Source organism: Battus philenor, unplaced genomic scaffold (genome assembly GCF_028537555.1).
Source record: "Battus philenor isolate CCGP_79_NKW_IND1 unplaced genomic scaffold, ilBatPhil1.0.hap1 SCAF_12, whole genome shotgun sequence".
Taxonomy (NCBI): domain Eukaryota; kingdom Metazoa; phylum Arthropoda; class Insecta; order Lepidoptera; family Papilionidae; genus Battus; species Battus philenor.
In genome coordinates this window covers 9,256,494-9,269,882 of record NW_027181674.1, presented here as the reverse complement: position 1 = coordinate 9,269,882, position 13,389 = coordinate 9,256,494, and the positions used below count along the sequence as shown (strand labels likewise).

At 32.0% G+C, this 13,389-nt stretch overlaps 2 protein-coding genes and 1 long non-coding RNA gene across 4 annotated transcripts; 1 reads left to right on the top strand and 2 right to left on the bottom strand.

The window, feature by feature from the left end:
- On the bottom strand, positions 1–4,310 carry LOC137932799 (uncharacterized). 2 transcript variants are annotated; one of them, XR_011109110.1, is made up of 4 exons: positions 2,256–4,310; positions 1,315–1,565; positions 607–780; positions 1–319 (listed from the first exon to the last, which is right to left on the bottom strand). It is a non-coding gene; the product is annotated as an uncharacterized lncRNA (long non-coding RNA). The 2 variants fall into 2 exon arrangements; XR_011109109.1 differs by lacking the exon at positions 1,315–1,565.
- A 215-nt stretch (positions 4,311–4,525) lies between these two features.
- mRpL48 (mitochondrial ribosomal protein L48) lies at positions 4,526–6,185 on the bottom strand. The gene is made up of 5 exons (XM_068776660.1): positions 6,048–6,185; positions 5,860–5,964; positions 5,659–5,792; positions 5,435–5,537; positions 4,526–4,979 (listed from the first exon to the last, which is right to left on the bottom strand). Exons 1-5 carry the CDS (start codon positions 6,072–6,074, stop codon positions 4,776–4,778), a joined length of 573 nt encoding a protein of 190 aa, XP_068632761.1. The 5' UTR covers positions 6,075–6,185; the 3' UTR covers positions 4,526–4,775.
- A 471-nt stretch (positions 6,186–6,656) lies between these two features.
- On the top strand, positions 6,657–11,922 carry Tom70 (translocase of outer membrane 70). Its single transcript, XM_068776221.1, has 2 exons — positions 6,657–8,284; positions 8,912–11,922. Exons 1-2 carry the CDS (start codon positions 6,792–6,794, stop codon positions 9,063–9,065), a joined length of 1,647 nt encoding a protein of 548 aa, XP_068632322.1. The 5' UTR covers positions 6,657–6,791; the 3' UTR covers positions 9,066–11,922.
- The last annotated feature ends 1,467 nt before the right edge of the window (positions 11,923–13,389 follow it).

Below are 13,389 nucleotides of genomic sequence, written 5' to 3'. Positions count from 1 at the left end.
TTTAATGAATTTAGTGTTAATGTGTAAATGTTGTTGTTGACATATTATGATTTGTATGAATTTTATTATTGAATGTTTGTAATTTAGAATTCATGAAAGAAAAAAAACTTTTTTAATACATTTAATACTTTGTTAATTCTGTGACTAAGACTTAAGAATTATATTTAACTCGCAGAAATGTTTTTGCATTTTCGGTCCCAATTTTGGGAATTTTTGGGGTTTAAAGTTAATAGGAGCCAATTATCTTAAATGCTAAAAATTTTCTTCAATCGTTCAATTGCAGCCCTTTCTTTAGCTCGTGTAACAGTTTCACTAAATTCTGAAAATTTTAAGATTTTGTAGAATTATTACCTGTTATTGTATAAAAAGTACAAAATTACTGGTTAAGCGACTGTCAACCATAAGTAAACAAATTTTAGAAAACGTAAAGTCATAGTATACTGACTATATAATGATGCGTTAAATATGTTTCAATAAATTAAGTTTATTTTCTTAAGCTGGCGTGACATAGTAAGCTACACACCTTCTAAAGAGGGTCAATATACTCAACAGTAAGAGGCAAAACTTAGAAAGGAGGATGAAGTTTATATTTATAGCTCACAATACCTGAAGCAAACATATTATTTTTAACACACATCCCAAATCTATAGCAGGCTAATAATGTACTCCTCTCAACTTCTCCAATAAGTCTGGGTGCTGGTTTGGCCCCTTGCTTCTCCATTGTCCCCACAAGCACAGCTTAGGGATCTTCTATCTTCTAATACTGATCAACATCCTTTCCTGAAATTTAACAATTTACATATTATTGATAACATTTAAAAAATAAACAGAGAATGTAACCTAACATTTATTTTGGTTGGTTTTGATTTCAATAGTACACCTTGGCAAATACTAGAAAAGATGAATAAATAAATATACCTAGCAATTGTGTTATAACAAAAACTCTCTTTCTCTCTTGACCAGATGACATTAAAAGTGCTAGCTAATAACTCTAGGGCTGTAGCCAAGTACAGCCCTAGAGTTATTAGCTAAAATAAAGTTGTCAACTGGATATTCCTGAAATTTAATTCTATATACATTTCTTAACTATTTTATAGGTATAAACAGATGCATTAAAGGTAAATATTAAATTCATCATGTATATTTCTATATCAACATAATATTGTCAACATTAATTGAGAGTATCAAACATTGTTTTTATTTGTCTTTACTACTACATAAGCATTCAGTTTTGTAAATTAAAGATGATTATCTTGCATTATAAGATCCAACAAAGGTTTTGGATAAATTAAAGATATTATCTTTAATTCTTACCACAGATCAAATTTCCAAATAAAACATAATTTTATTTCTTTATGTTTGATTATACTTTACAGTTAACACAAAAGAAAATAAATAAATATTTTACAGATGCCAAAATATTGTCCTTCATGCAAAGATGTCGATATAATTGCTAGTCTCCACCCTTGTCAGAAGTTTCTTAATTTCTGCTACTCCCTTTTATGGGTATTTTGGTAGAAAATTTTCTTAATACAATTGAACATAGTGGTATATAAATTGGTCACCTAAAAACAAAACAATTGTGGAGAAAAATATGTGAAATAGTAATATATAACCACCCAGAACATGGTGTTCTTGAAGTAAACAAGAAGAGAAACAGATTATCTAGAATGTTTTTGGTGTGACAGAAATGCATTAATGTTAACATGTTAGGTCATATGGGCATTTACCTCAATGTGTTTTAAACAGATCAGATATTTAAATGCAAATTTAGCTTAAGCTGAAATGTTGGCTAAATAAAGAAAAAATCTTTAAAAAAATTCTCTGTTATTTAAATGGGTGAGTGAGATATACTTATAACTGCTTGTCCATAAGTAGGTTTTTTAGGTTCATTTATCTCACTCATCATTTACTGACTCTTTGAATCCACTTATAAAGCTTCTTGTTAAAAAAATTACTTCAGGTATTTATGCATCTGTATATCAAATCATTGGTTATATAATAAGTTTTAATAAGTAAAAGATATTTCGATTGATAAAAGGACCTAAATATATTTATTACTACATATCAATACAATTGAGACTTGTTGGTTAACTTTCAGTTTCACTTTACCTATGAAAAATACAAATCCATTATCATTTCAGTCCACATGTCCGCTGCTTGATCTCCTCTCTCATAAATTTCTAATAGGATCGGTAAGAGGTCTGTATCTAACGAACAACAAAACAAATTAAAGAAAAAATATTAAAAGGTACCTTCTTGTGCTAACTCATTATTATCCTCCATTTTTATGTTCATTTCCATTTCCATCTGTTTCATTCCCCTTTTTATCTCATAGGATCTATGAGTAATATTTTGTAACTATAAATCAGTCGATTTCTTTACCAAGTCTTTAACCCGAAAGCAAATAATTGAGCCTCTAAATTCCATTCCAGGAAAGTATTTCTGGGGTTGATTCTTTTACCTCCTAACTTGTCTCTTCGCCGTTTACGTTCCATTAATGTCGGCGCCATCCATCGGTGGATTTTCTGTGCTAAAATAAAAAGTATTTAAATTTATGTTAACAAATATTGCTATAATTGAAAAATATTTATGGAAATGTTTAGCTGTCTTGAATATTCACAGGAAAATATCAGACATTTCGTAAAAAGAAGGTGTAGGTTTTCTTAAAAGAGACATCGGTTTTTATAACAATATCTTAGTATACGCAAAAGTATTATGCATGTTTTCCGACGACTTTAAGAAACTCGTCTGTCTACCTTGTGGGTAGACAACCGACGCTGTACTGGCCGGACTATAGTCTCCACTACAAAACCTTTAGCGAGCCAACATCGCCGACACAACTGCTGGCAGGAAAAGGTCCTGTCAGATCTCATCCGCCAGGATCTGCCGCTCCGACTACCACGCCGGGCAATCCGACTACCACGCCGGGCACCGAAGCAACGGTGCCCGATGATCACCTGCCTAAGTCTGTAGGTGAGCCTTCCATCACGTCGCTGCATCTAGGCCTCGAAGATGGGCAGAATCGTTCCAACGCTCTTCAGAGAGTTTAGCGCTCCTCGTTGCGAGCGCCCCGCGCTGTACTCGGTCCGACTTGATACCGCCGCCCCGGCGAAGGGTGCGGATTCGGTCGTAGACCCTCGCATCCATATCCGCCAGAAGTCACTGCCTCGAACGATATCGTACGATCCGTATGGCCACCCTCCGCTAGACGCTGATCTTACTTCTGGAGCGTCGAATGGCCAGCCTTTTCGCCCGTGTGGGCCATTTGACGATCCGTAGCTTTGTATGTACGACCCTTGCATAGAGGCGGCGAACTTTCTCCATGGGTCCTCCGAGATTAGGCAGCAGTCTGTGCATGGCACCCGTTATCCTCTCAATCGGGGGACGAGGCTATCGAAGTTCTCTTTGGAGACTCGGCGACTGTCTAGAGTTAGGCCAAGGTACTTCATGTACCGCCCTACTGCGACATCGTGCCTACCAAAGCGAACGCGCGAGTCAGGTGGTTCCCTCATTCGAGGCAACCTGTGCAACCATAGCGCCTCGATCTTGTTCGGTGCTATTTCCAACCCCAACCCGCGTGTTTTAACGACGACTTCTGTCTCAAGTTGGCGAGCTCCCTGGGCCTCACGAAGTTGTCCCCGCTGGCGACTACCAGCGTGTCGTTGGCATGTTGCAACAGACGACGCTTACGTCGGCGTGGGGACAGACTCGCAGAACTGCATCGTACGCAAGGTTCCCCGGGAGTGGTCCAAAGACCGAACCCTGAGGCACCCCTTGCTGTGTAATAAAAGGACCAATATTTAGCCACTTCAACAATCACACAACCGCCACCACCAAATTACTCAACACGTGTTTCACCCCTCCACGGGGCATCTTCAGGAGTTATGTTACACCGATTAGTGCCAAACACAGAGACTCTGTTGTGTGATTCGCATTGTTTGCCGCATACGCATTTATCAGCAGGCTGGCGGGCGGTGCATTTCATTGCACGACTACCACTGCATGTGCGGAAATGGCTAAATATTGGTCCTTTTCTTACTTAGGATGGACTTCCGCGAGGTAACGCTTTTTTCCATTAAATACCCCTTGCTGTATCTCCCTCCGATTCCCCCTTCCGTCTTGGTCCATGTATAAGATGCACTTGTCCTGCAAATAGCCGATGATCGACCAATGACGCCTCGCAAGCAGGGAGGGACCTTGTGCGGGACCAGTCCCTCCCTTATTGCACCCCAAGGCAGTGAATTGAAAGTGTACCAAGATTTATTTAATTTAAATCCCATATTAGCAGAGTTCAGAAGTAACAATTCTCAGGCAGTATAATAAATCATTCTAATTATCCTTCATCATTATTTGAATTTGTTAATAAATAGAATAAATAAAATGTATAGAAGAATAACAATTTTATAATGAATTCTTAATTCCATCTACTTACTACAAAGAACTAACACAAACTACACATAAAAGGTTTTTGGTTAAAAAATTTTAGAAATTCAAACAATCTTATTTATATGACCAAACTTGAAATACATTTAGTTGTGATAAGTAACATAAGTGTGTCTGACATTTATAAAACTCATTAGTATATATCTTTTATGAATATATTTATTTGGTAACTTTAAATTCGCCTATGGTCAGTAGAACATTAATAATCCTACTTTAGATTTCATTGACATTTATGAAAATGTGTGTTATTTTCTCAAATTATAACAATCATAAGACTATTATCTTTATATTGACTAATATAAGTATTAATATAATCCAAACATTAGAATTTATTTCTTCTTTTTCTTCTCTTCACGGCTACCTCCCATGTCTTCCAGTTGTTGTTTGAGATCTAAAAGTTCATTATCAGGCACATATCTTATTTCTTCATGATCTATTGTATGTTCATGGACATTCAAAGTGCAGCCTTCTGGTAAAATGGCCCTTCCCACTCGTAACAAAGTACCCAAGGCCCATGAAGGAACATCCACAACCTATCAATAACGAGAAATTACATTGTGAGTATCATAATGCACTTGTTAAGTATTTTTAATAAAATAGAAAGGTGAGATCTTAAGTTAAGAGTACACTATTTTAATAATAAAACAACACACTTGTCAAAAAAAGTATCATTTGATCATGTTTGAAGTAATTTTTAACTACATCAAGCAGTATAGTTAATGTTTCATAAATTTATTAATTTCTCTATTTCACACTCCATATCTTTATTATATACAGTTTACAATGTTATATTTTTGCTAGACACATAGAGCTTTATAAATGGCTACAAAGCTATTTAATAATTCATATTCCTTAACAAATTATGTTAAAAATAACTGAGGAAAAAACTTATACAATATTTCAAGCTGATGGTATTTTATTGTACATTATTTTCTGGAACCATAAACTTTTAATAAATAAAAAAAGATAAATTATTAAATCAACTTACTTGTACATTTCTCTCATAAACTTTAAGATTGTATTCAGCATCCACCACAGTACCTTTGGGTTTATATCTTTGTACTTTCAGCTGTTGTGCTGGTGTTGCCCAACTAACAAACATTGTTTTAATTATTATTATATAAAAGTTTTGATAAATATGAACTGTTATAAGAATGTGGTACATTATTATTATTACATAAACATACACATTATAAGAAAATGACCACCCACCATTCATCAACTTGTATTCCCATTATATCTGCATAACGATGAATTTCAGCCTGGCATGCTTCTAGCACTGCATAGTCGTATCCCTTTAATTGCAGATTTAAGCAGTCATACACAGGTTCGTCTGGTTCCATACTCTGTAATAAGGTTGTTGTGTTACATGTGTAAACTCTATATAAACATTAAAACGTAATAGGTACTTACTACGAGATAATTAGGTTCATACAAATCGTTTTTGAAACGCTTATGATTTTGAATAACAGCTGTTAAACCAGACATTTTAAGAGGTTTCGTCTCGAATAATTTACCCTGGAAGAATTCCAAAAGTGGTTAAAAATGTTCAATAAAAAGTTAAAAAAAAAATTATTTTCGAATCCACTAAATATACATACGAGAAATAAGAGCCTAGAACAAAACATTTTATTTTTATATATACACACAGAGATTGAAGATCAATAATATAACAATTTAATAACTTGTTTATTTTTAAATAAGAACCCAATTACAATACTGAACCTAATACAGTAGTACGTAACTTATATGACAGTGTCAATGTCATTTTACATAAACTTTATAATGACAGTCATAAGGATTCGACCGTTTAATGTTGTCATATTATTGATTATAAACATAAATAGTTCAATAGCTAATATTTTATTATGGAGTTATTAAATTATTTATGAAATTGTCTATATTTCGTAATATAGGCGCTATCATAAAACTGTTCGAAAACAATTTATTGATTATATGTTGTTATTTCCTGACAATTATTTTCGAAATTATCAGTATATCCAAAATACATCTAATACTTGTAATTAAATATGAAAATATATTTTTTTGACTGTCATAGTTTTTATCTTTTCCAATTAGTTTGTGATTTTTCGATGCATCGAAGCAGGACAACTATGATTTAGTTCCATAGACCAAGTATAGTGACTCATTATGGCAACAAAGGGTTTAATTTTTTTTTTCTGGTAATATACTTTACAGTGTCAGATGATGGTTAGTGTAATACTCATAGGTATTTTCAGCCTTTGTAAAAGCATTCAATTTTAAATACCACATTTTAATCACTTTTATTTCGTATTGACGAAATAAATGGTGTTACATTAACGTTTCCATTTTCTTCCGAGACAATGGCGTCAACAGGCAGCACCCCATTTCCTAAATGGCAATTGGCTATCCTTCTTGGTGCGCCTTTAGCTATCGGTCTAGGTTACCTATATCTAAGAAACAGACTAGAAGATTCTGAAAAGAAGAAAATTGCAGATTTAAAAACGAAAACTACTATTTCCTTGGATAACGAAGAGAATAATGTAAAAGCTTCAGAAAGTGCTATCGACAGAGCAATGAAGTTAAAAGGTGCCGGGAACCGAGCTTTCCATGCCGGAGAATATGATAAAGCGATTGCACTTTACAACGAAGCAATCGAGGCCTGCCCTCCGGACCGTCCCGTTGATTTGGCAACTTTTTATCAAAATCGCTCAGCCTGTTACGAGAAGCGTGAAATGTGGGAGCAGGTAAAAGAAGACTGTACATTTGCTTTAAAATTAAATGAAAAATATGTAAAAGCATTTCTGCGCCGCTCACGCGCAGCCGAAAAGAGTGGTGATCTGGTGCTTGCTTTGGAGGATGTAACTTCAGCATGTATTCTTGAAAGATTCCAAGTACAGAGTTCTCTTGTAAACGCAGATCGTATTCTTAAGGCTTTAGGAAGACAACATGCAAGGGAAGCACTTGCCAAACGACGTCCTGTTATGCCATCTAAACATTTTATCAAGACATATTTCTCAGCCTTTTCTGAAGATCCTATAGCAAAACTTCAATTAAATGAAAATGTTACTGGTGGTTTTGCTAAAGCAAAAAAAGCACTTGAGTCTCAAGATTATGATTCAGTTGTAGATGCTTGCACAGAAGAGTTGGAAGCTGATGGAAAGTACAAATATGAAGCCTTGCTCCTTCGTGCCACTTTCTACTTGCTTCTTGGTAGGCATGATGAAGCACAGGCTGATCTTGCTAAAGTTATTGAGAGTGATACTTCAATAAAAGTCAAAGTTAATGCTTTAATTAAAAGGGCATCTCTATTTACTCAGTTAGAAAACACTGAACATTGTCTGGAAGATTTTGCAAATGCTGCTAAACTTGATCCCAATAATTCTGATATATATCATCACAGGGGTCAGGTTTATTTGCTGTTAGAGCGCATGGATGAAGCTACTGCTGAATTTGCCAAGGCAGTGGAACTGAATCCTGATTTTTCAATTGCATATATACAAAAATGTTATGCTGACTATAGACATGCACAATTACATAAAAATGTTGGTGCCCTAAATCAAGTTCGATCTGATTTTGAGCGTGCATTAGAGAGATTTCCAAGATGTGCAGAAGCTTATATCTTATTTGCTCAAGTATTGTCAGATCAGCAAGAGTGGGGTCGTGCTGAATCGCTATTTGATTCAGCCTTATCAGTGGATCCAAATAATGCTACATTGTATGTACACAAGGGTCTTGTCCAGTTGCAAAAAAGTACAGATTTTGATAAAGCTGTAAAGTTAATTAACAAAGCTATTGAAATGGATGACAAGTGTGACTTTGCATATGAAACTCTAGGAACCATTGAAGTACAACGGTAAGGAAAATGCAAATTTATGTATAAAACTAATTATTATATATTATTTATAAATTATACCGTATGAATTCTTAAAAAACTCATTTCTTGAAAATAATTGTTTTATGTAATTAATTACAGTAATTTTTAATTTTTCTCCATTTGGCAGGATGCGGCATATAAGTAATGAACATAATTTAATTTGTAAAATTTAAATTCAGTTTAATTTAACTATACCATTATGTTTATCTATCTCGCATATGAGCCACTCCGTCTGTATTTAGAGAGCATTAAATCATTGTCTTATAAATTTCTACTACGTTCATTTTTTATTACTCGAGATCTGAAACTAACATGTATTGCACATTTCTGTGTTTCTAATACATATATATATATATATATATATATATAAATATATATTTATCACATAAACGTTTTTATAGCTTACTGAATTTGTTACTTGTTACTGCAAAATAAACTTATGTTAGTCAAAAATACTTACAGTTATATTATCACATCACAGGTGAGATTGTTACTAAGATAAACGTTATCAACTGTCACTTTTTTAACCATATCATATCTATCTGTGTTCACAAAAATTGTTGCACTAATCTATTATGTTGCTCGGTGATTATAAAATTATTTCAGAGGAAACCTGAAGCGGTCATTGGAACTTTTTGAAAAAGCAATCGCCTTGGCCAAGACAGAATTGGAAATGACACACTTGTTTTCTCTCAAGGATGCTGCTGCTGCTCAACTAAAAGTTTCTGAGCGCTGGGGTCTTGATTGGACTGTGAGCTAGACCTGCCATTTATCCTGCCATAATACAAAGTTAATGAGACTATTTTTTCATGTTCCAAAATTATACTTCATATAAAATTAAAAACTGATTGCAATTTTTAATTTCTGTTCAATCAAATTAATATTATTTTGAACAAAATTGTAATTGCATTGTGTTTAACTATTCAACTCAATGTCAAAATGTAGGTGTTTTTTTAATGTAACATTTTCAAGAGGCTTATTGGATCAATAATTATTTAGTTACAAAAATTTGTAACTAAGTGTTTAAGGTTTAGCTAAAACAGTAATTCAAAATTATCATTATCATCAACAAAAGCAGATAACAATTATAATGACTCAACATCGCCTTATTGAAAAATTCCACAGTTTTGTTTATGATTAATGTTAGTTTAAAAAAGTATTAAGAGAAATTTTTAAAATTCAATTGAAAGCTCTTTTAAAATCAATTGACTTCATGTAAGTAGTTACAAAATAAACATACATAAATGCATATAAAAAATTCTGTAACAAAATTGAAAATAGTCTTATTCTCATTGTGATAACTGTCAGGTCACTTTAGCTTGCATAGCCGCCGTCAATTCACCACCATGTTTGCAAATTGTGTCATAAAATTGAGGTTGTTTCATTATATTGTCTAAAAATTGTACCTGTTTGTTCCAAGTATGTATGAATAAATAAGCAAATGTTTAATAAAAATGACAATATGTTATTTTAAAATAATTCCATATTTTGTTAAAGTTTTACTAATATCTTAGGATCATTTTTAATTACAAATACCTTGCCCAATAAAATTTCAATTTTTTTTTGTAAATTTGACTATTAAATTATTGTGTACTATTTACTTATACAAGTTACTAATTGACATTACAAATTCTAATCATACAATACAGTTTCACTTAAGGAGCTAGTTATTTAGCTTCATCTCCAAAATTAAAACTAAGCTAAGTAAAAAACATTTGAACATTTTGTTTGGGTATGTTGAAACTGATTAGCTCAAATTTTTATTATTCATACAAATATGTGATTGTAATCTTTTAATTTTTATATTTTATTTGCTATCATGTATATAATAATTAAAGTTTGTATGATATCACATTTTAAATTCAGAGTGGTCAAAACAAAGATTAGTATGTTATTAATAGTAATAATACATTTTCATTGTTGTGTTAGCAGTAGTCCAAATGCTTATCTTATACCTTTATTAAAATGTTAATATATTAATAATTTACAAAAGTGTACTTATGCAGAATGAAAAATTAACTTTTGGTTTAGGGCATTTAATTTTCTATTTTAAGTTTCATTGGTAGTCTTTCTCGTTAAAAAAATATGTGGGTGAAGTCCATAAGCTATGAATATTTTAATTGGTACTTTATTTTAGGTTTTGACCACTGTATACTTGTACATATATATTCACATTTACATGATTATATGTGTATATATGTGTATAGGTATATTTATTTCACTTAATTTGACACATTGATGAAAGAAGTTTGGTATAATTTTGGGTAATTATCTGTCTTTAAACATTTGAGTGGAACTATGTAAATGCTCTGGAACTAAGCACAGGATTGCATTTATACTGCCAGTTTTTGCCCTTTGTGGAGTGTGTTTATTTCAAATTAAATAATTAGTGTATGTGGTATGTATATTGGATTTAACATATTCATAGAAAAATTGATTTTAGAAGTGAGATGAATATTATGATTTGGCAAAAGAAAACATATATATCTGTAGATAATTTGTGTATATATGTAAACCCAAATATTTTCGTAATAAAGATACCTATTGTTTAGCTTAAAGTAGTATGTTGTAATAGTTGTAGGATGAATTGGTCATTTGTAGGATTTCACAATTAAAGTATGTTGTTACTAGTAAAGTTTTTTTTAACTTGCTTTAACTTTTTCATTAATCTTTGAGTCTAGTTATATTAAAAGCCCTAGCTCTATTAAATTCTGTCAAAAAAAATTAATATTTTTTATATCATTCTGATACTTATGTCAGAAATCTCTACTTGTTTTAACATAATGCAGGAACATTTTTTTCTATTTTGTTTTTTTGTTATTGCTTTAATTTCATAACATTGCATGGTCACATGCAGCTAGTCTAAAATAATATTTACGTCGCAGAATTTTCCATTTTCATTCCTTTCAAAATTGCCCCCTACAGAGGTTTAAAAAACTAATTTTCATGGAGGTGCTATGTAACAAAACATTTGTTTAATGTAATATACTTTGCACAGGTAGTAGAGCGACTTGTGCTCGCGGGAAAGAATTTAATACTCCAGATATATCCTTGATACGGTGTTAATAATCAATAGTCGATAAATTAATTTTGCCTTGAAAGAATTAACTTATCTCTTTAATTAATAAATTGTCGAAACAGATACGTACATTTGTAACACTCAGAATCGTTACAAATATTTGCGCATTAGTATGTGTTAGTTCTTAGCGTATTAAGAGGGTGATTTTTTTCTGGTGAATGATTATGTCTTACGATAATATTTTTAAACGTTAAAACGCTACAACTCAATGCTTATTTTTTCTTTAATGCGTTGAGCGGCGGCTAATGCACGCATCTGGAATGTCTCCAATTTATGCAAATTCCTGGTGTATAATGTAGTGAAATAAACAATCTTTAGTCATAGTATTTTATTATATTTGATCAAGTTTTCTAGTGTGTTTTGGATATATATATAAGTATATCCTTAAATTGTCAGTTACATTGTAAAATTAGAATTATAGCGTGACGAAATGGTTCTACAAGTGTTATTAATACCTCACCGATAGCGAATAGTTAATAATTTACGAAATATATATGAAAAATAAAATTGTTTTATTGTTTATCTCGTTTCGCCATTGTTGTTCTTGCACGGGAGCCCTTATCGGCTATCATTCGACGGTTATATCTCATCGGGAAACAAAAAAATCTAATATTTAAAAAGATTTTTACTATATTCATGAAATTCATTAAAGACGTCAGGTTCATCACGTCTTGCCGTCGAAAATTTCAGAGAATTTATTTTTAATTTAAAAACATTAAAATTATTATTTTTTCCAGTTTGTCATTGAAAAAAATAGAACGTTTGTTAGCATTTGTATATACTCGAAAGCCAGGTATTAAATAATGATGGTCTTGTCAAATCAGTTAATTAAAAAAATTTAAAGAGATGGCTTATTTGTTGCTAGCCTCATTAGAACGTAGACGACATAAAGTCGTAATGCAAAAAACTCAATACAAGCCTTACGGATCGTAGAATTGCGATCGGATATGTGTCATTGTGTCGGAGAAATTGGCCGGAAATTACATGAGTGTTTTTCACTAAATAAAATTACTGTATATAATAAATAATAATACTACTGTATAATAATATATAAAATATTTACTTTAATGTATACTGTCCTCTCTTCATTCCCTTATATTATTTACGATCAAATCTCAACGGTGCTAATACGAGAAGCATATACAGTTCTTTATATTAATTTCATGATAGTAATAACCAAATAGATTTCAGCATAACCTATCAATTAGTTTAATACCTGTTTAGATCATGAAATTAATTAGTTTGAAAAAATAGCGAAAACGTAGCAATCATTTATTTTACCAGTATACGTAACGAAACCAACACGTAAAGTGCAATAGCATTCCCTAGGAATCCGAAAGTATTTTGAATGTGAAAATAGTGCTTTTGTTGTCACCGTGTTACAACATACAATTACAGTACTGTAATAAATAATATTGTTTCTCGTTATGTAAGTATAATGGATTTCAATACTAATAAGGTACTGTTAACTAATGAAATAGCTATCCACATTAGGCGGACGAATAGATAATCATGGTTACTTAAGTTGATCGTCTTCCAAATTTAAAAGAGTTGTTTTGTAATTATTTATTTTTATAGCGTGCATAATTATCATATATTAAAAACCAAGAAATGCATTTTAAAATGTGACTTATCAAAATGCAAGCGATGCTATCTTCTCACAGTCATCACCTGCCTCAGCTAAAACCAAGCTTGCAATTTTTTTTTTTTTTGATTACTGTCATTCGAGTATGTTCAATTACTATAAAAAGTATTTATTTGAAATTATCCGCGCCATCTCTATCGTCCGAAGACAAAGGGAATAAAAAAGCAAAGTACGAATAATAAAGCAAAGCACCCGTTCTTAGTAAATAGTTCATTTATCAGTACATAAACAAAAATTAACTAATATCTCCAAATAATTATCTTAACGGTAAAATCGTTTGTAACACCATGTTTTATTATAAAGACAATTTATTGAAATAAACCGTAGAGAAAAATGTGTTCAAAAAAGGCAAAATTGTAT